Raw genomic sequence first — 24,660 nt, 5'->3', positions numbered from 1 at the left:
TAAATCAAGAAGGAGTTAGCATGGTGGGCGGATCCCGACAAGTTTCTCGCAGGGACTGCCTCTTCAATCCCAGAAACCCAGCCTGGTGTTGTTCTCCGATGCGTCGGAAACAGGTTGGGGGGCGACTCTGGGAACCAAGGAGGTGTCAGGAACCCTGGATGGGGGACCAGTCTTCTGGCACATCAACAGGAAAGAACTAATAGCCGTGTGGCTTGCTCTGAAGGAGTTCGAGTCAGATGTGACAGGAGCAGTTGTGCAAATAAACTCGGACAACACCACGGCTCTGGCATACATCAGGAAACAGGGGGGGACGCATTCCTTCTCTCTGTACGAAACAGCAAGAGATCTTCTTCTGTGGACAGAAGAAAGGGGGATAAAACTTCTCACCAGATTCGTACAGGAGAAAGGAATGTAAGGGCAGATCTCCTCAGCAGGAAAGATCAGGTCCTTCCACAGAGGTGGACTCTGCACCAAGATGTTTGCCAGAGCCTTTGGAAGTTGTGGGGCAGGCCTCTCTTAGACCTGTTTGCAACTGCAAAGAACAAAAGACTGGATCTGTATTGCTCTCCCATCTCGGATCCAGGAGCAATAGGGATAGACGCCCTCCTACTCGATTGGAAAGGACTCGATGTATACGCGTTTTCCCCCCTTCAAGATTCAAAGATTCGGGGTTGACTTTAAAAAAAGTTCAGCAGAGTCAGATTCCGCGAGGATGACTTTGATAGCTCCCTTTTGGCCAGCACAAGATTGGTTCACAGAGGTGCTGGAATGGCTAGTGGATTTTCCAAGATCGCTTCCTCTAAGGAGCGATCTACTCAGACAGCCCCACTTCGACAGGTACCACAAAAACCTCCCCGCCTCCTCTCAGTCTGACTGGCTTCAGACTGTCCAGAAACTGGTCAGAGCGAAAGGCTTTTCGTCAGCAGCTGCTAAGGCAATCGCTAGAGCGAGAAGGTCTTCCACATTACGAGTGTACCAATCGAAGTGGGATGTCTTCAGAAGATGGTGCAAGAGGAATAACGTTTCCTCTTCCAGTACCTCTGTGAATCAAATCGCAGACTTCTTTTTATTCTTAAGACAAGAATGTGGCTTAGTCGTTTCGACGATTAAAGGCTATCGTAGTATGTTGGCGAATGTCTTCAGGCACAGGGGCCTCAACTTATCGGAAGATAAGGACCTACAGGACCTTATTAGGTCGTTTAATACAACGAAAATGCAGTATCCTAAGACACCTAGCTGGAATTTGGATGTAGTCCTTCAATTCCTTGGGTCCTCTAGTTTGAACCCCCTAATTCAGCCTCATTCAGAGACCTTACAGGAAGACTCTGTTTTTGATGGCTCTAGCTTCCCGCCAGAAGAGTGAGTGAGCTTCAGGCGATTGATGGTAATGTGGGTTTTAAGGAGGACTCTCTCATTTGCTCTTTCCTTCCTGGTTTTCTTGCAAAGAATGAGAACCCATCAAGTCCATGGCCCAAGAACTTCGAGATTCGTGGGTTATCTTCTTTGGTAGGAGAAGAAACCGAGAGAACTCTTTGCCCAGTGAGAATGGTGAAATACTACCTTAGAAGAAAAGAGCAACTGAAAGCCACCGAGAGGTACTGTGGTGTTCAGTAAAAGAGCCTACTCGTCCATTGTCGAAGAACGCATTGTCCTTCTTCTTGAGAAGCCTCATCAAAGAAGCACACGGATCCTGCAGAGAAGAACATCTTAGGCTTCTTAAAGTGAAAGCACACGAAGTAAGAGCCATAGCAACTTCTCTTGCTTTCAACAAGAATATGTCCGTGCGAAATCTGATGGAGACAACATTCTGGAGATGTCAGTCAGTGTTCGCGAAACCACTACTTACGTGATGTGAGAATCACTTACGAAAAATGGCTTCCGCCTTGGCGGGCCCGTACGTATCTGCGGATTCAGTGCTGGGGCAGGGAGCTGGAACTCATCCTGTTTAGTAGTATAAATTTTTCCCCCTTGTATTTGTTGTTGTTGGTTGCCTTAAAGAGGATGCATGAAGGCATCTCTTTAGGTCGTAATACTAATCTTTAGTAGTTTGGTTAGGTGGTCTGATGAGTGTGGCTCCTTGCAGTAGTAGTGGTTAGGACCTGTTAAGATAGGGACGAACTCCCTTTAACAGGATCCGACTTGGATTCTACCACACAAAGGGATCACATATCCCAGTGGTAGATCCGAGAGTCTTTCAGCATCAGTCACGTCCTAGCTGTAGCTCTCCAGGCAACGCAGACTCAGAGATAATATCAATGAAGTCTTCTGCCTGAACAGGTAAGAACCAAGGTTATTTATATCCTACAACATCAGTTGTTTCTTATCTCTCCTTATTACTTTAGCTGTCTCTTACCCTCCACCAAGGGTGCCAATCAGCTAAGTATATATATCTGGCAGGGAAGTTCATGTACAAAAATGATATTGTTAAACTACAATAAAGTTTTGTACATACTTACCTGGCAGATATATACGTCTAATGGCCCACCCAGCCTCCCCTCAGGAGACAGGTGAAAGAGAAAAAATCTGGCTGGAGAGATAGATTGGTTCATACTCCCGCCACCCAGCGGCGGGTTAAGGTAGACCACCTGACCTACCTGTCGCGTGTGCCGCGAGATTTGAAATTCTGTCGGAACGTCGGAGACTATAGCTAAGTATATATCTGCCAGGTAAGTATGTACAAAACTTTATTGTAGTTTAACAATATCATTTTTGTGCATGGATGCTGTATGAGTTGTTATAGTATAGTACTGTGATAAGATTAGTCCCCTTGTACTCCTAGCCCCTAAGTTTGAATCAAACTTTCATAATCTGTAAATCTATAGCTTCTGCAGCTAAATGACCTGGGCTGTCTTTTACCAACTTTTTTTTTTTGTTACTACATATTATTTTTTTTTTTTCGTACCCTTTTGTCTTACCCTATTAACAGCAGGTAAGTTATGTAACAATTGTCAAACATCTAGGAATTAAATAAATGATTTTTGGACATATAATATACTACCTGCTGTTACCAAGGAACTCCTTTGAGAATGAGAAACTGCAATATAAACTTAGTAGCATCCAGATGGCCATTCATTTGAATGAAGTTTGTATAAATTAGAGTCTTCTCTCAAGATATTAGTGTTATTATTAATACATTCATAAGGAAAAAGTTCAAGACCACAACCTTGTATACAAAGCCTTCACTGATTAGAATACCTGTGTGAGAAAAAGGGAGCAAAGTAAGTATCGCCTATAGAATGTAACAATTTAACATTATCTGTCCAAATGAATGAAGTAGGCTTGGGTATACCCCATAGGGAAGTGATCTCAAAGTGGAAGACTGAAGTAGAGGCTATAGTTCTTCCTAATATGTCATTAAGTCTAAGGTAGCTAATCTCATATGGGGTATACCCAAGCCTACTTCATTCATTTGGACAGATAATGTAAAATTGTTGCATTTTATAGGCAATATATACTTTGCTACCCTTTTCTTACACAGGTATTCTATTCAGTGAAGGCTTTGTATACAAGCCTGTGGTCTTGAAATTTTTTTTTATGAATGCATTAATAATAACACTAGTATCTTGAAAGAAGACTCTCATTTATACAAACTTCATTCAAATGAATGGCCACCTGGATGCTGCCAAGTTTATATTGCAGTTTCTCCCTCTCAAAGGAGTTCCTTGGTAACAACAGGTATATTATTTAAATTGTCCAAAGTTCATTTATTCCTAGATGTTTGGACAACTTTTACATAACTTACCTGCTGTATACAAATGACTTATGGTTTAGAAAAGAATACTATAGGGTAAACATCAATGACATCAAAGACAGTAGAGTTTGAGAAGGTGGTTGACAGAGAGAGAATGGGAGGGAAAGGAAGTGAGAGCAGATGAAGTGTTAGGGAGAAGAAATAGGAAATAGAACAGGGAGGGTTAGAGAGAGAGACAGGGACAGAGAAGAATAGGTGTTTGGGAGAGAGAGAGAGAGAGAGAGAGAGAGAGAGAGAGAGAGAGAGAGAGAGAGAGAGAGAGAGAGTTGGTGTTAGTGAGAAGAAAGAGGGCGAGAGAGTGATGGTTGGAGAGAGTAAGAGAAAGGAGTGAGAGGAAGAGAGAGTGAGTAGAGGGGGGTGTTAGGTAGGAGAATGTTGGAAAAAGTGAGAGAGAGAGAGAGAGAGAGAGATTGAGAGAGAAAGTTGGTATTAGTGGGAAGTAAGAGGGGAAAGAGACAGATGGTTGGAGAGAGTGAGAGAAAGGAGCGAGAAGGAGAGGAAGAGAGAGTAGAGGAGGTGTTAGGCAGGAGAATGATGGAAATAGTGAGAGAAAGAGGGAGTATCAGTTGTCATTCAGTTATCCCAAGCAGCGCTGGGGTGGTCAGCTAGTATCAAAGGTGAGACATCATTTGTTTTAGATTTTTTTCTTTTCAGGAAAAATTGCTTCTCAGTGTTGCCATGGAACTATTGCAGCGTATTTAAAGATGCAAGAAAACAACCCCAAACTCTTGCAAGCATGGTTAGATTCTGGGCAGCCAAAAGTAGTGTTAAAAGCAGCTGACTTGAATCAACTTCATGAGTTATCAAAGGTGTGTACTTTGTTTTTGAGGAACTGTATTTGTGTATAAAATACAAACCTTGTTTTGCAAATGTGTAAGTCTGAGTATAAGCATAACTGATACCTTCAACATTTATAGTTGCCTTTTCTGTGATGTAATCACTTAATGAGACAGTACTTTGTTCATCATCAACTGTAATTTTATCTATCCATTTACCCAAGGGCTTATGAAAAATGACAAATTTTTTATTAATTTTATTTTTCAATGCTAACAAACCTGAGGTCTTAACATTAAGATAAATCTTCTGGCACCAGCTGGAAACCAGTTAAAAACAACAAAATATTGTATATGCAAGGGATCTGTGGCATCTGATACGGAGCCGAGGTGGAAGCGAGTCAGATACCATGCTTGAACCTCGTGACGTACTTAGTTTTTCTTCCAGCCCAGGATAAGACATAAGAGGGGTGTCTAGAGGTGGGCAGTCAGTATTAAGACTCAGGTTTGTTAGTCATCAAAAAAATGAAAATAATAAAAAAATATGTAACTTGTTCATACACGGAACAAAGCTTCGGTCTTAACATAGGATAGGCTCACGCCTGGAGGGAGGTGTGAGAATCCTGAACTGAGCAGATCACTCTTCATAGAAATGAGGATTCTAAGGAAGAGGACCCAAGCCTCTGAAATGTTAGATATATGGTTATCTAACTCCTGGTCCCCTGTTACATTCAATGTAACATGTCCAGGTTCATTGTGTATACATATGGAAGTCAAAGAACTATATCTGATCAAGCTGCAAACTGTTTCAGCCACATGAAATGGATTTGGCACCACTCCTCACTCCCCTTACTGGAGAGAGGAGTACTCTCTTCCACACTATCATCTTAGGCTAGATACAAATTGTCCTGCCAGGGGCATTGGATGAGCTACACAACTTGTTGAGCAGCCACCACTGGACCCTAGGAAAAGTGTCCAAGGACCTGTGGGGAATATCCTTCAGGTAGAAGGAAGTGAACACCTCTTTTCTTGTCTCGGCTCATGCTAACAAAAAGTCTGCGACACCCAAGTCTTAGGTAACAAGTCCTTTTCATATGACATTGCAGTGGTCTGATGGGAGTAAAGCAGTAATTCTTGAGGGTCATTGTTAACAAACTCCTTAAGGGAAGGAATGGGTAATGAGGCAAATGTGTCATTTTGAACTGAGGCATTTTGAGTCTTAGCCACAAATTCTGGGACAAATTCAAAAGCTGCTGACCCCCGACCCCTGGTGTGTTTTATGTCGTAATCTAGACCATGGAGATATCCGCTTTTCGAGGAAGCCAAGGCAGAAGGAAAACTCTTTTCAAATTCAGTTCCCCAACAAATGGAGCTTGAGTGAGACTACTCAGCATCAGAGTAAGGTCCCACGTAGGTGGTTTGAGTTCCCTAGGTGAACAAAACTTCTCAAAGCTCTTGAACAACATAGAAAATTCCCAGTTGAAGTGATTTCCATGTCTTTCAGACAAAGAACTAATCCTAAGGCAGCGCTGTAGCCCTTGACAGCAGAAACAAAGAAGTTTCTCTGTTTTGAGAAAGATCAGAAAGTTCACTATCTGCTGAACAGAAGTTCCGAGTGGAGAGAAGCCCTGTCAACAACACTAGTCACAACAGACAACAACAACACCAATCACAGCAGACAGCCCATTTGTCCTAGTACACAGCTGATGAAGATCTCCTGAGGTAGCCAGACATCTGTGTCACTGCTCTGTGAGAAAGATCTCTAGCTCATAAGAGATACTGGACAGCCTGCAGCCATGAAGCGATAAGGACCCTACCAATTGGTGGTATCTCTCCACACGAGTTGGTAGAGAAGGTTGTTCCAAGGGGGAAATCTCTCTTGCCACTGCTGAGAGAAGAGATAGAAGGTCCAGGAACCACTCTGCTTGGGGCCATAATGGAGTTACTAGGGTCATCCTGAGATTCATGAAATCCATCACTCTGTTCAGCACATGACGGATCAGGCAGAATGGAGGGAAGGTGTCCAAGGTCCAGTTGTCCCGAGTTATGGCTGAAGGGCATCCTCCACACCAGCGAATGATCTGGGAGGGACCCCGTTCCTGAGCAGCGTAATACAAACTTAAAGCTGGACCTTAATTCCTAGAGACAAGAAGAACTAAGATACTTAGGCACAGAACCAGTCTGGTTTTTACTTGGGATATAAGGCTAGGCAAAGTTAGGAGTTGTACCTAACCAAACCCAACCCAAACCCAAACTCTTGAAGAATGGTTAAATCATCCTCCTGTAGAAATCATAAACCTGACCATGCTCCGGGGTATTGAAGAGCTTGTTTGATAGTGATAGGTTTGAACTAGCTAGGCTAGGCTAAGCAAGTCACCAAACCTCATCCCACTTCCTCATCTGTCTTTAGCCAAGAAAATCCAAAGGTGTTCTCGAAGCCTTTCTTGGTCAGTACCCAACCATACCTAACCTGTTGAGGAGAAGGTCTAATCCATAGATCTGTGGAATTTGAAAATCCAGTCACACTAGGAAAAGACCTTGTACAATCAGAATTAATTAATTCCTACTAATTAAGCACAGGAATTCAAAGATTAATATTCACATAGGAACAATGTAGATTTGAATATAAAAAACGTTCTTACCTGAAAATGGTAAGTCTTTGGGTGAGCACAAAGACTGTCAATTCATTCAACCTCACTAACCAACATTATGAAAAATGTAAAGTTGGAAAATCAAGCTCATACGTATACGACATGGAACGTCCGTCAGCCGTTACCTATGTGACCAAAAGGCATTGTACAGAAGTGTTCTATGGCCATGGTTGATGTTGATGGTCCCTTCCTACACTCCATCTTGAGACAACCCCACACCTTCAACAATGGTCATGTGTCAACATATGTCCATGTGTTGATCTACAGTTTTATAGTCACATCCAAGGATGTGCGAACTCAAACATCGAGCACCATCTCTCCAAAAAGATGAGTTGCTGAGGAGTGAGGCCTAAAATCCAACTGGAAGAATACCTGCATGAAACTGAGGCACACACTTGTGTGTGTCTTCATGGATGTGAGAACTGGAAAAACAAGCAGAGGGCCTCCTGGGAGAACATCAGCAGGCAGGGCACACTATGACAAAGTCAGGGAAGCTCAATCGACAAGGAGACAATGACCTAGGCTGAAAACACATCCAAGGTTGTACAGAAACACTCACATCTGTGTCATCTGGAAACTTGTAGAAGAAGATCAACAACGAGAAGTTCTGAAAGGATGGTAACTAAAGTAACAGACGTTCAAACAAGTCCACAACAGTCTAGGGTGGAAACGTCCATGGTTGTGCAGAATCACTCATGTACATCAAAGGAAAGAGCATCATTCCTTGGCTGGATGCCCTTGAATCACGGGAAGACAAATGTCGAGCTTTGTCACGAACATGCGAGCGTTGAGGTGACAAAGCCTATGCTTGTAACACGTCCCCAGACCTCCAGAATCTCTCAAATCCAACGAAGAAAAATGTATCAGCTGTCTGGCAGGAATGTTTGCTAGAATCTACACAACTGCTTCTATCTTGAACCAACTGGTGAGAATCATCGGCCAAGAGTTCCAAAGAAAACTTAGTGCATTGTTCAAGCTGAACCCCCGGTCCCAGCCAAAGCTGAACGCTCAAGACAAGCATCCTCCAAGTCTCGGATTTCCAAAGAAACCAAAGAACATGGACAAGCTACCGAGTCAAGTAGAGGACAAACGTTGATTGCTTACTCTGCAAGAGTGTCCGTAGAGACAAGGTCAGAGGAGATACTAGTTCAGGGAATATTCCCATAACTAATATGGGTAACACAGGTTACCTCTTCAACTTAATGTATCTGAGGAAACCGTGCACCTGTTGCTCTGTGTTGCAGGGTCTTGGAGAGAAACTCACAACATGAAAACAGACCCGAGTCTGTAGACATGGGAGAGCACTGGTAGAAAAGTTTATTTCATATATGACAAAAAGGGAACTAAAGCAAAGGGCATTGTTTGACAAAATATTGGAAGGAAGACAAAGGCCACAGAAGCAGACAAAGGTTACATTGTAGCTATCTGTCTAAGATTGATACCCCTGAATGATGACATAAACTTCACATCCAAGTCTGGAAAAGAAAAAAATGATGCTGCCCTCACCCACCCAATAGGTGATCAACCGCTAGATGGTCACCACGTAGAATGGGCTCCCATGCTCTGAAAGGAACAGACTGCCATCAGATCTGACTGGGTTCCAAACTCCCACAACAGCAACTACGAGTTGGACAATACGTGAAGCAACACTGGGAGAACTGTCGTGCAAGAAGAAGGCAGGGAAGTACAGAGGCGAAACAAGATCAAGATCTGAACTGTAGGGCTTGAAAAGAAACAAGTACTAATATGCCTTCCCCCTCAAAATAGGAAGAAACCTCCCACCCCGAGAGAGAGAACAATATATTTATATATAAGGGAAGGGAGTGAGCCATAAGACTAACCGTCCCCAACAAGACAGGAAAGAGAAGAGACAGTAAATTCTGACTGGTCCTGAACAAGTAGTTGGGACCAATGCTAATATAGAATTTCCACCTTTAATATTCGTATTGAGGAAGTGGAGGAAAACTTGCTGTGTTAGGAAGATGAATCCTTCCACGAAACCCTCAGCTGCAACACGAAGCCGAAATGTTTCAATTGTCTTGATCTACACAAAATCTGAAAAGGCTGAAACATTACCACGTTCCCAGAAATTGTGTTGTTTGAAACAAAACTTATGTTATCTAAAAAAAAAATTAAATGCAAACCTAGAAGGTGGGAAAAATAACAGCAATGATATAAAGGGAGAAAAATTCCACACTGCATACTATGCAGTATGAATAAGTAAATATATCATTGAAGACAAAAATTAAAACATATTGAAATGTCTTAATATATCAAAATACGCAAATGTTTTTATATATCCAAATCAATATTTCAAGTGAACAAAGGAACAAGATGGTGCTCAGCCTCCTTTATCCCCGAAGAAGCAATAAACCCCCCCCCCAAAAAAAAAAAAAATGGGGAGTATTACGTATACATAAAATCAGTGGTTGACAAACCAGTAGGAATAGGCTTGGAAGAAGGGGAAGCTAAAATGCCTATTTGGGGAGGATGGAACCCTTCCGAAGAAGTGCCCCCCAAATTATGTTTCTCTTCATAGAAATTCTTCCACTGCTCAATAGGGCAGGAATGACAGCTGCTGCAAGTTGTATGGGCGTCTGTCCTAGAGGAAGTCAGGAAGTGTGAGGAATCCGTGATACAGTACAAGCAGAGAAAAAAAATGACGGGCTCAGGACAAAAACCGTCTTGGGAGAAGGAGAGCAAGAGCGAACGTCCGCTCTCCAGAGCGGTTGAAGAAAGACTAAATACATCAGGAGGTTCAAGCATGGTCTCTGACTCGCATCCACCTCAGCTACATATCGGATGCCAGATGCCACAGATCCTTGCACATACATCTTTTGTTGTTAATCGTTTTCCTGCTGGTGCCAGATTTATCTTAATCCTATGACCAAAGGTTTTTTCCACATATGAACAAATTACCATTTTTAAATATTTAAATAATTATAGTTCTAAGACTGCAAAAGACCACAACATACAGGTTGAACATCCTGGTTGTTCAGATGTTGAGGGCAGGTGCCTGACAATGCAAAACTATTTTAGGGGGGGGCGACATCCTCAACTACTTGGACATTTTTGCCTTAGGGCCTGTGTTGACTTCTCAGCATTGTGTGGCTTCTTGATTTCGTTTGGACAAGTAAAGCATCTTTCTTAAGGTTCACGGTTGGCATAGGTCAGTAAGTCAATGAGTTGGCCTACTTCCTTTCTCCCCATTTTATGTAGAATATCACCTTTTTAAAATTATTATTAATAGGTAGGGCTTGGTTTTTCCAGACCTCAGTCTCAAGTACTCTTCTCGGCTGGTTCTCAGGGATTAATCCTGAGAAGAAGGGGAGAAAAAATAAAAATAAATAAAATTTACACTATTAGAAATCTGTCTTATTTAAAAAATTTGTCATTAATTGAAAAATCTTTGCTGGGTCCAATTTGGGCACTCAATAAGTAAATGCTGTACTTTCATGGGTGTTTGACACCTATTACACTTTATTGGGTCAGCATGTGGTGTTGACATTGTGACCATGCGAGAATTTTGTGTCCTATACGGAGCCTTGTTAGGATGTCCTCCATGCATACACTCCAGTTTTTATGTTTTTCCATGCATACACTCCAGTTTTTATGTTTTTAAGTTTATTTGTGGTTGGCACTGAGGCCCATTCTCTATTCCAATCCTGGTAAATCAGTGGTTGAACAGATGTTATCCAGTCTGACACTGGGGCATGTGTAATTGTTGGAGGGATAGTGCAGGCTAATTTGACAGTGGTCTGCATTTTCATTTCCTTTTATTCCCATGTGTGCTAGGATCCAACATATTTCTATTGATAATCCTGATTGAAGGAGTTGATGAATTTTTATTTGTATTTCCTGCACTATTTGGTTTACTGATTTATACTGTCTTATAGCATCTATAGCGCTACGTGAGTCACTGAAAATAACAGACACTTGCTTTTGCCTCAGATATCATATCAAGAGCCATCTGTATGGCTGTGACTTCAGCAGTAAATATTGATGATATTAAAGGTTGGCTTCTTTTGATTAACATATTTTTCAAATATGCAGTTTATATGTTGATGACTTATTTACTATAGTGTAGTAATTTGAGACATACTCGGAAAGTTCTCAGTACTGTCATTTCAAATATGTGTAGTTGGACAAATTCAGTTGGAGTTAAATTTTCAACTGAAAACAAAAGCAATCATCTTCTACAAAGACAAAAGATGGCTGAAGAACCAAACAATCAAACTTCACCTTTATAGCACTGAAATACAATTTTGTACAAAAATATCTAGGAGTGATATTTGATCAACATTTAAATTGGAAAGAGCACATCAAATACATTAAAGCCAAGGGCATCAAAGCCCTTGCCATATTGAAAAAGTTATCGCACACTAATTAGGGAGCATAGCGAGAGATTTTATTAATGATATATAAGGCAACAGTTTTATCCATAATAGATTACTGCTGTCCAATATATTCATCCGCCTCAGAATCTCCATTAAAAACTCGATGCAGTGCACCATGAAGGCGTGCTATTTTGCACAGGAGCATTCCGATTGTCCCCAACAAGCTCGCTTCTGGTAGAGGCAGGTGTGTTGCCCTTGAAACATCACTGTAATTTGATAACAATACGGTGGTCTTTCACTGCAAGCAGGATCGTCTCCTGCAGCCGACTTCTTTCAAAAGTGTAATCCAGTAACAGAAGTTAGTACTAGCTCTTTCCCAAAAAGAGCTAAATACATAATGAACTGCATAACATAGATCCAATTTTTCACCCACCAATGGAATTGCCGCCACTGGATTTTTACTATAGTGGAACTCACTCTTCATCAACTGCTTCTTCAGCTTGTCACCAGATTATGTTATGATGGTCTTGGAGCCTTTATTTTTCATATAAAGGCTATGCAAATTTTTTTCAAATGTCAGTCTCTCATAGTCTTGTGTCAACTTCCACTTCATATTCTCAAAGTACTGAGTCAATTACATATTGTTTTTCTTGTTTCTTTATTGCCTCTACACAACCAGCTGTCCAAATTTTATAACTCGACCATGCTCCTAATTAAAGAACAAATCCTGTGGACTAGCCCTTTAGTTTAGAAAGAAGTTAAACATTACTTCATATTCCTGCCCTTTAAATACTACAATCTACCCCATCTCATTTTTTCTCACTATTCCAGATTAATAATTTCATACAAAGGGAAAAAGTTAAAATTAAGTCAGTCTACTTTGAGGAACACATTATTAGATGAATGAGACCTGAATTTTTTTTTTTTTACCTTAAGATTTGGCAGGAAAATCTACACTGGATGATTATTGGGAACATCTTAATGAATTTCAGAGTAGGTCTTTCTCGTTTTATGTTCAGCTGCATGGAATTTATTCTGCAATTTTTTTTCTTTTTTTACTTCCAAGTCGCTTGCATATCTTTCTTGCACTCATTCACATGAGAAACCAAGATCCGAGTTACAATGTATAGCCATTTTTCCCATTACAGTAAATGGTACAAAATGAATGAGAAAGTTTGCTTGGCAGTGTTGTAAAAATTGTGAATGAATAAATCTTACTAGTTACCATGAGCTTTAGTGTACAGATGAATGTTTAAATACAGTTAAGTATTTTAATTTGAGCTTCATTTTACATATTTTTATGTTTCCCCCCACGAGCATCAAAGTTACATGGTGTACAAGAGGTTCTTGTAAGGGATGCAGGCAGAAACTCAGATTGCACAAGGCTCTGAAACTGTATTAGCAGTAGGTCCTGGGACTGTGAAAGATGTAGATAAAGTTACAGGAAAACTCCAATTATTGTAATGCATTATCTTGTTAAATACATATTTTTAAGTCTCTCAGGTCATGTGCACACATGGTAAACAATTTGTATTTAAATAAAAATTAAAACTACAAATTTATTACTGAAAACCTGGTAATCACATTAATGAAGCAGTTACATTAGAAATTGTATTATTAGAGAAGGCTGAACAAACATAATAGCAAAAGGATTAGGAAATTCCTAATCTCTTCGAAGTTTAACAGTTTCTTCTGTTGTTCCATCCTTGGTAATAGTGTATATGATAACGCCATCACCAGTATTGATGTCTCGTTCAGCAGCAGAGACAAATGAATCGTGAATTAACTGGTGTGCAAGTTCCTGAAAGCAAAAATTAAGGAATTAAGAATAAAAAATAATTATGTTGGTAGAGTTTTCTGATATTACCACAAAAATTTGACTGAGCTTTGCAGAATTCAAGCCAAATTCTCACACTTATGAGCTCCCAGATAGACCCTAACAAGAATGCCAAGGCATTGTAAATAAACAAAAGATAAAGCTATAAACACACACTCGCATCTATGTACAACAACATTTATTGATCCACACTAAAAAAACATTAAACATTGATTCTAATAGAAATTAAAATAAAAACAAAATCTATAACAAATATCTCAAAATCTGATAAGATATAAAATTTTGATAACAAATTAAGAAAAATTAAAGCAAATTTAGCAAAAACTCAGTAGTACGATAAAGATAAGGTAACTTACAGCAGCAAAATTAAAGACTGAATACATCAAAATGAATAATGAAAAATTGTGGAACACTGATGGAAAAGTATAAACAATGTAGTAATTCTGAGACATTAACAGCAGACTATTAATGTGTACTTTAAATAGTACTACATAGAACAATGAGAAGTATTAAGGTATTGGCATGTTAAGTGGGAGCCTCCAAAATCTTGAATGGTACAAATTGATATAACTGCATTCTGTTGCACAGGAGTAATACATGTGATTAATGGGATTGTAGTTCTAGTGAACAAATAATTTGTGAATCCACTGTATAGTATACTTTGCACAAAATCAAGCACAGCAATGTATTTCAGTATACTAGTATATTTTTTTTTTATCCACCAATGAATTTATTGTGCAACTTACACTAAAAAATCCAGCAGATCTCATTCTTCAAACAATGACTTACATTTTTGTATAACAAGAACATGCTTATATAACCAGCATTATATAAAAGAGAGGCAAGAAAAAAATGTAATATACAAAACTGTGATCCATTGTTACTTGTAAATAAGTATGAACTTATAGTATTTTTCTCAAAATAAGTGATTTGCGATATTAAAATGAAATATATATTGAAATAATGTAAATTTTTTCCCTGCATAGCAGTTTATGTATCATCAAGAGGCTGTAAGAAATACAATAAAGCACTGAGCCATACTGATATGCCGCCATCAAATTTTGCCTGTAGTCTCATTCACTAAAACACTTGCTACTAAGTGTATACTGACCTTTGTACCATAGCTTGTACTACTTCAAAAACTGCTATGGCAATAACTTACCTTGGTCATCTTTGGTGGTTTTCCATCCTTTATGTTCTTAGCTTCAATCTGGTTGTCCAATAGGGGCTGGATCTGTGCGACTGATGCTCCAGCAGCACTGAATGTGAGCTTCTCCATGTGACCTACAGGGTCATAGTGATATACAACACCCTTACCTAAAAATGTAAACTGTACTTTAGTGTCAATTATCATTCAGTCTGGCAGTTATGAAATCAATAAAAGAAACTGCTAATCAACACTGGGTGAAAATAAAACCAACAAAAAGACAGAGAACCCACTTTGTAGGTTAAAAATATTGTTAAGAAGCAAGAGTATGATAAAAAATGTCCGTAAACAAATTTCAATAATTCAGCCTACCATACACAAACATAGCAACACCACTCATCTTTCATAAACCATGAACTACGTGAATTGCTAAAACTACATTTCCATGTACGTATAAGACAACCTTTAGATAAGATGAGGTAAAAAATTATGGCAATTTTTCATGAATTTCTTTCATGCCTGTAGTATAAGAAGACTGCACTGTATCCTTAGCAATTCAAAATTAATTAAATAACAAAGCTGATTCTATATAACATTTCACCTACACAGGTTGCCTAAAAGGGAAACCATTGTTTTGTTTACGTTTCGCTGCCAATCACTAACAACGCAGATAAAAGTTGATTTCATTGATATGGAATTTAAGCTAGATTTGTTTTATCTTCACCTTTTGTACTTTTCAAGCTAGATTTGGACAAGTATCATTAATTTTACATTCATTCTACGTACATCACATAAGCTTAAAGATGACTACAAGAAGTTGATATGCTGGTGTTCCTGCTCTATAATTAAGGCACACAGTGTCTAAGAGTCAGGAGGTGAACAGTTAGCCATGAAAAATACCAAGTTCCTTGAATATGCCAATAATATGTAATGACAAAAATGGTTTTATTACCTTTATTATCAGTTTATTTCATAATGTGTATCTTTTCACGTAAGTTGGTGCTTACATCACTTAGAATTCAAGGTTTGATTTTTAGGATGGTAGTATTATGAGAAGACCCCCAATTTTTAGGGGTGGACTTTAGGATTTAAAGGACTTCTTAAACACAGAAATATTGGGTAACCTAGACTCCTTACAATAAGATTTTATAATTTACCCATTGGGTTTTTCAAAATTGTGGAAAGATGCTGTTCTTAATATAGTGCTTTACATGTGAATAATGAAAGGGATGCAAAAACCAGTATGTATATGAGCTAATGAGATTATTTTCTTTTATCATTTATTGTGAAAAATACGGAAATTCACAACCAAATAGTACTAAAGTTTCAGGAACTATACATTTTTAGGAGGAAAAGATATTTAAGAAATATTATTGATAAAATTAAGCATATATAAAGCTATAAAGCATATTGAAGCAAAGTTTGGAAGCACCAAATCAGGTGCATTGAGTAATGCAGGATACAGTGTATAACCACTTAATATGAGAGAGCAGTACTGACGCCCAGAGCCTAAACAGACAACTCTAATAACCCACACATCTACGGACCAATGTTTCAGTGTACGATCAATACCTGGGAAATTTTTGCCAACATTTAGAGAGGCAACCTTCATATATCACATACCTTCTTCATCCAGGCCAGCTAAGATGTTAGAAACATAGTATGGAAAGAATCTCTTCCAATAAAGCATTGTTGACAGTAGTTGAGCAATAGCTGTTGTTGACATTACATCATGGTGCTCATGGGAATACATCTGAAATTAATTTTCCACAATTATCCATTCAAGTTACTTCTGAATACAGTATACACAATAAATATATTAAGAGTATTAAAAATTCATTAGCACTACAAAACTGTTGAAGTCCATTATGTATTGGTTTATTTTCATGTCAAACCCAGCTAGTCCTTTTGCTGGATCTATTACATTAGCATAGTCCAACACAAATAGTACATTAAAATTTCAACTCCTTAAAGACATATATGCAAAAGGATAATTAGGATAAACTTCAAAAGTATTAGGTGCTCAAAGATGCTGTACATTACTATAACAATCATGTTACAGCATGGACAAAGGGATATTGCGCAATATATGCTCTTGAAAGTTTTTCTAATTACAATACAGATATCTTAAAAGTTTTTCTAATTACAATATACAGATATCTTTTAAATGCTGACATTCTGACTGATGAATTTTCCATGTTTAAAAAATTAAAAGAAAATTTACTGCATGTAAAAGTACTGTATACCTTCATTGAATAGCAACTATATACTATAGTGCATGTACCTTGAATTAGTTTTGAATAACAACATGGCTTTGGTCTGTAACCTTGTTGTAAATTAAGAGAGGTCTCTACTATTCATATCATACATCATGCTCATTCAAAGTTAGTCTTGGCAAATTATCTAATTTGATAACCTCACGTAAATGATCTCATAGGATACACCATCCAAGTTGACTGACTAAACCAGAGGTTCTCAACCTTTTTTGTGAGCGATCATATTTGGAACATCTCTTAAGGCACTAGTCAGAGGAAAAAATAGACATATATATTAAAATAAGTGGGGTTGATAACCTTATCTCTTGCCGGTTAGAGACAAGTGCAAAACCTTGGATTCCTTGGAAATGCCGAGATCCAAAACATAGAAAACATGCCGTGTGCATAAACGAGATCGTGAATACATTCTAGAGACACGAGATAACCACAAAGGAGGTTTCTTCTGGTTACCGAGATCATAGGAACAGACTGGCGTGTGTTTAGTCGTGTGTTAAGAAGGATGCGTGTATCTGTACATCTGTTGGTGGGCGTACGTACGTACATCGGTTACAGTAAATGAGATTTAATCTCTAGTATGTGAATTAACGGGGCAATTAGACAGCAAACTGTCATAGTGGCCACAAGAGACATTGGTGTAGAGAGATGGCGCTTGAAAGTCCATCCGAAAGGCAAGTGAAGGACTTTGAAAAAGTTAATACCTTTATGTAGTGACACTGAGTTCAGTTCTAGATAAAAGGGGAGTTCGATGCTACACTCATTTATTGACGAACTTTAACATTTCATTGTTTGATAATTATATTCTCATTTTCAGATGGATTCAAAGTCACCATATAGAAAAATGGATTTCTCTAGACTTGTACTGACTTATTGATAGATTATGATTAGTCGGACAGAATGAGATAGGAGGGGGTACTTACTTAAATATGATTTTAGGAAGATATTCTTTAACTCATTTCATTACATTTTCATGTTAGCTATTTTGGGAAATAAAAAGTATATTTTTGTAATAGCGGGAGTTTGAATTTGCCTAGATCTTAACAATTGATTTTTCAGCTGGCTTCAGAGACGTCACAGAAGGGGAATTTAAAAGGTAGGTTACGTTTCCGGGTTAGGAGTTCTCTCCAATTATTTAAACGAGTGTCATTTTGAGCCTCATAAGACATTTATATCCTTCATGACCCAGAGTAAAGAGAAAGAAAATGTACAGTGAAATGTACACTTTATTTTTGAAAAAAATAATGTGTACAGCTTTACATTCTCTAAACTAGTGGGATCCATGGCACCGCTTTTCCCTTTCACAAAACTAAAAATCAGGATTCATGGCACTGCTTTTCATTCACAAAACTAAAAAACAGGATTCATGGCACTGCTTTTCATTCACAAAACTATACTGATAAAATTAGTGGTACTGCTTTTCACTTAAAAAACTAAATTAATAGAATTCATGAAACTGCTTTCATTCACAAAACTAAATTAATAGAATCCATGGCAATGCTTTTCATTCACAAAACTAAATTAATTGAATCCATGGCACTGCTTTTAATTCATAAAACTAAGTTAATAGAATCCATTTGTGGTTAAAAGATGAATTCAAAGTAACTGAAATACACTGACAGTGTAATCATTTTCCTGTGTCCCTACGACCCATCAAAATTGATCTAGTGACCTAACTTTGGGCCGTGACCCATAATTTGAGAAGAACTGGGCTAAACCTTGATTTTTTAATGGAAATTTTTAAAGTAACAGCAACGTTACATTGTAGAACAATAAAACTCCTAAACTGAATCACTCTCCACAGTCTCCCAGTAGTTTTGGAAAGATTACCTTACATAAAGGGCAACATTATATCACTGACAGAAAAAAAAACACTAAATGCCTTTTATCCTTTCACTTACCGTAAGCCTGGCCTGTAAGACTTTATTAAGGGTTAGTACATCAGCCCAGCAACCAGTTGAAGCTAACATGGTTTTTGTTGTTAAGCCAAAAACTTTCCTCTGATCCCGAGTATAAATATTGAATCCTCTTGGTAAACGTGTGTCACTTGCTACCATCACAAAATCATCACCAGCAATGGCTACTGTAGTTCTGAAAAGAAATAAAAGTTTCATGTGATATTAAAGAAAATCTCCTGTTTCTTTTAATCAAACTTTGTACACATGAATATATATAATACAATATTCATGAATGCTATTCACTTTGTCATTGTATAATGCTATTGACAAAAATTGAACTCGCCCTACTTAAATAAGCATAACTTAAGTCATACCTACAGTGCACAGCTATTGCTAATATTCTATAGTTTGCATGTTTAATCCACTTCCTGTGAGCTGATGTTGCAAAAAGAAACTGCTCAAGTGACTGGAATATGTATTAATTTTCCTTTTTCTTCATTTAATATCTCACAGTTTACAGACAACTAGATGATCCAAGCTTATCCTTAAATTTTATACACCTGCAATTAATCTGACAAGTGGAGACAAATTTCTCACCATATCTAATAGTAATTAGAATTCATGACAATAAGCAATGCAAATAATTAATGCTTTTTATGTTGAAATTTCTGATTACTAAACATCATCCTTATAAAATACCAGTAATGTCTTTCAATGAAACAAATATATAAATACACTATATTGTACAACAAATTAATGGTTATGTACATCCATTCATGGGTGTAGGATTACCTCACTGCTGCCTTTCTTTTAGAAAATTCAATTAGTATATGAACAGACTTTAAGTAACGATGTCTGATCTACTTTAGAATTAAACATATGCCAAACTGAAAATGTAATCTGTGTTAAGAATGCTGAAATGACCAGAAGCACTTCACCTTGGTTAATCAGCAGCAAAATTCAATCATTTAATGTAATGAATGAGATGCTGTACTTTCCCTAATAAGAAATTGGGAGTGCTGATAACAAAGCTTCAGCAACATCAGCAGAGTAGGTTGGGAGAACAGATATATGTATACCTATGCTATCAAAGTTCTGATATTTCAGTACTAAGAAACAAAGGTCTATAATTGTAAACATACTGGATGATGGATCACAATTCCTGGGTCAAACATACATTTCAACAGGGAAACAACCTTACCAAACCTTACATAGACTAGTGTAGGATAACCCCCCTTTACTAGTAGCTAGTAAGTCAAATCTGGTGGCCCACAAACTGACAGCAATTGACCCTGTAGAGGTTCTTCTCAAGATTTTAAGAAATGCTGAATAACTTTTATTTCAGACCATTAGTCATTTAGAGTTCTGCACCATTAGCTGAAGCCACTGCATATGTCATTCAACATACCTGTACTAACTGACGTCTGGGATCCTTGACCTGGTTTCAATGGGGGGGGGGGGAGGCCCATCCTGATTCAGAAAGGCTAGGAGCCCACAAAGACTGACTTCCGCAACCTCCTATCTAATCTGGCATGGGGATACCAAGGCAATAGGACCTTGAGTAGGGTAAATAACCGCATGGTACAGGGGTGGATCATGTACGATCAATGTGTACAACCCCATAAAAAGTACATTATAACGCGTCCTGACATCGGAGATGGGCATCAGACGCGACTTGTTGTTGGTGAGAAACGGAGCTAAAGACCTGTACTCCGGTGTCAGGACGGGTTATAATGTACTTTTCTGGAGTTGTACACATTGATCGTACGTGGTCCACCCCTGTACCATGCGGTTTTTTACCCTAGGTGCCTGAAGCATCTAGAATATTGTTCGTATTGCCAAGCCTAAGGAAATCTTGGGGAACCAAGGGTGGGTATAATGTTACCTAATAGGTACCTACCACCACCATTTTTAGTACCAGCCTTTTAAGAATGAATGTTAGAAAAAATGAAAGATGGTAAACAACAAATGACAGGGTTTACAGTACTATTTTAGGTATTTCTACAGAAGCAGTCCGCACGGACTGCAAGGAACGTAACCGCGGATACGACATCCACTAGAGATTGGGGCGTCCAATGTATTCCGCCGTGTTTAGTACTGGCACCTGGGGGTTAATTACAGTCGTCTGAATAAATATTACTTAAAATTCTTGTTCAGTAGGTAAAACTGCATAAAAAAAAATGCAACTGCCATAGTTTAGGCCGCCGCGGATAAGTACCCTAGATCTACCCTATTTTACTTTAAACCATAAGAAATAGGTACCTGCATTAAGGTAGATACTTTACCTTCATGGTCTGTGCCACAACTTGGCACTGGAGTTCCTATAAATCTCATTACCTAATAGGGTAGAACATCACGGCAGGCCAACCCTCATCACGGTGGACGGGTCTTATTCACTCGATATTAATTGGTGAAACAAGAATACAATTGCAACTCTAAGCATACCATTTAAAGACTGAAGTTTCCGTCAACATAATGTGATATATGAAAGCCCCATACGAACTAAAATAAGCATGTGAGCTCTTTAAAATATGTTTTCAAGGCAGTTTTGGAAATCCATATGGCGGCTACGTTTTGCATGGACGGTTATCCATCAGTGACGGCCACCATCATTTTCTCCCCAGCCTTCCCAGCACTCATTTGAACAATGTTAGCGTATATATGTAACGTTTATTGATCTTACTCAAGATTGCAGTTGTAATCAGCACAATAAAACAACATTTTGTTGCCTATATTAGTGAAAGTATGAAACTTGTTATTCCCGGGGTTATGGTTTGAACTGAATTCATTCTTACCTTGTAATCGGCGGTTTTTATCCTTACTGCCATCACAACTGAAACTCCACAGTGCTTATTTGATTGTTATTATACACCATTTTGGTCTCAGTTCACTCCACATTGCACTTTAAACCCGTTGCTGTTCCTGGTTTCTAAGCGCGCGCGCCATAAACACAATTACGAACAGCAGACGACGACAGACGACGAAACTGCAAAGTTTTATTCCCTAAACTGTTTACTTTACTCGTTATTTCTTAGTTTAAATTTACTTTGTTATTTAAAAATTTTGATTTAATTCATGTATATTATCCCTTTTTTGCAACCAAATTACCCCGACCGAAAAATTACGAATATTTCTAAAGTAGATAAAATCAAATTTTTCTAAATAAACGTTTTCGTACATCTGGCTGCCGAAACCATAGAGGAACGAATACGGAAAAGTGCATAGAGGGAACGACTACGTTTTTTTTTTTTTTTTTTTGTTTTTTTTTTTTTTTCTTTTTGTTTTTGCTAGCACTTTTCATTGATTTCAGTCTTTATTAGTATTTTGAATTTCTTTAATAATCGTATGCCAGAAATAAATGTAACCTTTTCTTTATGTTTGCATGCTTTAATGTTTGCATGCTAAGAATGGCAAAATCATCCGTTGCCACATTAGTGGGAGGCTTCACACATACGCCGTTCCATTATTATAAACTGTTTCCATGAATTCTAGTTGTCATAGTAAGTAATAATGATAAAATTGCTTTAATATTTATGTATATATACTTCCAATACATACCCTAATTTCACCAATTTCAACGTTTTGTGGTGTAGTCTTATACCCAGTTTGGAGGGTCAACACATACCGAATGGCAACAGAGAGAGAGAGGCGAGAGCGAGAGAGAGAGGAGAGAAGAGAGAGGAGAGAGAGAGGAGGACGGAGAGAAGAAAGGAAGGCGGAGAACAAGAAAAGGAAAAGGGATGGCGTGGAAGGGGGGGGGGAGAGAGAGGGTAGGTGGAGCTTTATACGCGTGTTCGTATCCATTTCTGCATAATGGAGTTTTTTGTCTCTTGGTACAAGGTCAAGTGTCGTTATTCTTTACGATTAGTGATTCACGATACCCTTATAAATTACGGCACTGGGTGTAATGCACTATAGCAAAATCTCGTTCTGTTAAGAGTGTTCGTTACAGAAATAGGTATTGCCCAAAACGTGCTTGCACTGTCTCTGAAAACCCATAGTAGACATACTGCTTAGTTGTCAATCAGTTTTTATAACCAAAGTATATACAAGCTAGCTATTGAATAAATTTGTATTTTTCTCAGTCAAAACATATGCCCCTCAATGCTAACTTTCCTCTTTTAACGACTTTCTGGTCATTGCAAATTCGGCACCCATAATTTCTTATGGTGCGAAAACAGACAGAGGCCCATGGACCGAAAACGATTGCGTCACACTACGGCGATAATCCAGCAGTAAAACACTTCATATATCCAAAAGTAAATAATAAAGATATATGCGCATTACGATTTATAACAATTACATGTAGCTGATAACAATCTGCATGTTAATAACTGGTAAACTGTTCTGCAATGACAGTGAGTATAGCAATATTACAATAGGTACGAAAGTCAAGATGTCGTGACGTCATAATACAGAACTTGAAAGAACGTTCTAATTCAGAAAAATAATTACTTAAATTTGAGTCAGAGTCGAGTTACTTTTTCAATAACGAATATTTTCAAATTAATCATCATAAATATGTAAAATATTGATGTTTTACTACTTATTAAAAATTAGCTAAGAGCACGCTTCTCGTCATCTCTACCAAAACCAGCTGTTTACTCCTGGCTTGTTTGTTGGTGAGAAATCGTGTTCGATTGTTGGGATAAAAGTGCTCCAGCGTCTGTGGGTACAAGTGGTGTGCGGATTTATCACAGGAAATGGAAAGTTTGTTGACACAAGCGACTCCGTAAACATCGAGATGGCGTCAATCTTCGAAACATTTTTAGTGTAAGTAAAAATTTTCTAAAGCGTTTTGGTGAGATTTCCACTGCCGTGGGCGCCATTTTCAGTACCTCTGTTTAAATCTTAAAATTTGGCCTTAATTTCTAACTGGAGAAAATACTTACTTCGAAAGGAGAGTAGAGGTCTTTAGCTCCGTTTCTCACCAACAACAAGTCGCGACTGATGCCCATCTCCGGTGTCAGGACGCGTTAGTATAATGTACTTTTTCGGAGGGTGGCTTGCACGATGGTAGCTGGCCTCTTCCTGCTTTGATTTTTTACCCATTGTAATAAAAATTTCTAAGCTTTTTTGGTGAGATTTCCACGCCTGCCACCCTTTTCACTACCCTCTGTTTTCTTAATTTGGCCTTAATTTCTAACTTTGAGACTTATTCGAAAGAGGTAAGGTCTTAGCTCGTTTTTTCACCAACAAATCGCGCGATGCCCATCTCCGGTGTCAGGACGTTATAATGTACTTTTTCGGAGGGTGGCAAGCGTTGAATGTAGGTGGCCTGGTTGGCCTGCCGTGGTGATCTACCCTAAGTAGCCCACCTTATAGCCTAGCTAGACTATGAAAATCATACCTGCTAGGCTACCCAGGTAGCCTTCAGTAAAAATGACCGAAATTCCACAGAGGGATTCGTTTTCTGTTGCTGAAACGCAAAAAAGGGCAATTTAATAGATAATTGCCACCGTATTCTTCTCATATCTGACCAAGTAAAACGAATGCCATAAGTAAAAGGTTAGCTAGGCTAACTCGACGTCAACGCTTTCAATTTCACGGGGCCTGTCGTATGAATTTCACAAGAGGATAAGAAGAGCGTGTCTTTAATATAATGGCAATAAAAAAACTCCAATTCTAATGCCAATGCGTTATATATTGCTAATTCCTATACTAGCTACGCTATGGTAGCCAAATACGGTTTATAGTAGCTAGGTAGGCTAGTGAGCAATTCAATAGGAAGCAGTCTTCTGCAGGGAGGACTTGGTATGACTCTGGCCTACGGTGGACCATTAAACCAAACTTATGGAATGGAGGGAAACTGTCACACAATCGTATTAGCAATAGTAAATAAACTATATAACATACCCTCCATTATCTGCATAAGGTGAGAAACTCATTGTTGTGGGTTTAGTTGCTACCATTCTCATTACACAGCTACACGACGTCGATTCTCAACAATGAACCGGCTAACAATAACAAAGATGGCTGGAAAAAGTAATGTATCA

The 24,660-nt window shown here is 38.5% G+C and overlaps 2 protein-coding genes across 2 annotated transcripts in view; one reads left to right on the top strand and one right to left on the bottom strand.

The window, feature by feature from the left end:
* Window positions 1–13,070, top strand: part of LOC135209978 (peptidyl-tRNA hydrolase 2, mitochondrial-like) — a 23,501-nt gene extending 10,431 nt beyond the window's left edge. Inside the window, exons 4-6 of the mRNA XM_064242701.1 lie at window positions 4,406–4,560; window positions 12,449–12,608; window positions 12,867–13,070. Coding sequence (XP_064098771.1) covers window positions 4,406–4,560; window positions 12,449–12,608; window positions 12,867–12,976 — 425 coding nt within the window. The 3' untranslated portion in view covers window positions 12,977–13,070. The remainder of the gene's footprint in view (window positions 1–4,405; window positions 4,561–12,448; window positions 12,609–12,866) is intronic.
* On the bottom strand, window positions 13,058–24,660 carry LOC135210165 (proteasome subunit beta type-1-like). Its single transcript, XM_064242991.1, has 5 exons — window positions 24,521–24,660; window positions 18,668–18,857; window positions 16,120–16,249; window positions 14,512–14,666; window positions 13,058–13,313 (listed from the first exon to the last, which is right to left on the bottom strand). The coding sequence occupies exons 1-5, from the start codon at window positions 24,580–24,582 to the stop codon at window positions 13,176–13,178; spliced, it is 675 nt and encodes a 224-aa protein (XP_064099061.1). The 5' UTR covers window positions 24,583–24,660; the 3' UTR covers window positions 13,058–13,175.

The sequence above is a fragment of the Macrobrachium nipponense genome, chromosome 39 (assembly GCF_015104395.2).
Source record: "Macrobrachium nipponense isolate FS-2020 chromosome 39, ASM1510439v2, whole genome shotgun sequence".
Lineage (NCBI taxonomy): Eukaryota > Metazoa > Arthropoda > Malacostraca > Decapoda > Palaemonidae > Macrobrachium > Macrobrachium nipponense.
Note: the sequence above shows the minus strand (reverse complement) of the source record. Positions and strands in the feature narration are given on the sequence as shown.

Coding starts and splice junctions, on each gene's coding strand:
- LOC135210165 (XM_064242991.1), bottom strand. CDS start 24,582: ATGAGAATGGTAGCAACTAAACCCACAACAATGAGTTTCTCACCTTAT. Junction 14,667..16,119: donor AGCTGGCCTGGATGAAGAAG/GTATGTGATATA, acceptor TTACATTTTTAG/GTAAGGGTGTTGTATATCAC. Junction 13,314..14,511: donor AACCACCAAAGATGACCAAG/GTAAGTTATTGC, acceptor TTTTGCTTTCAG/GAACTTGCACACCAGTTAAT.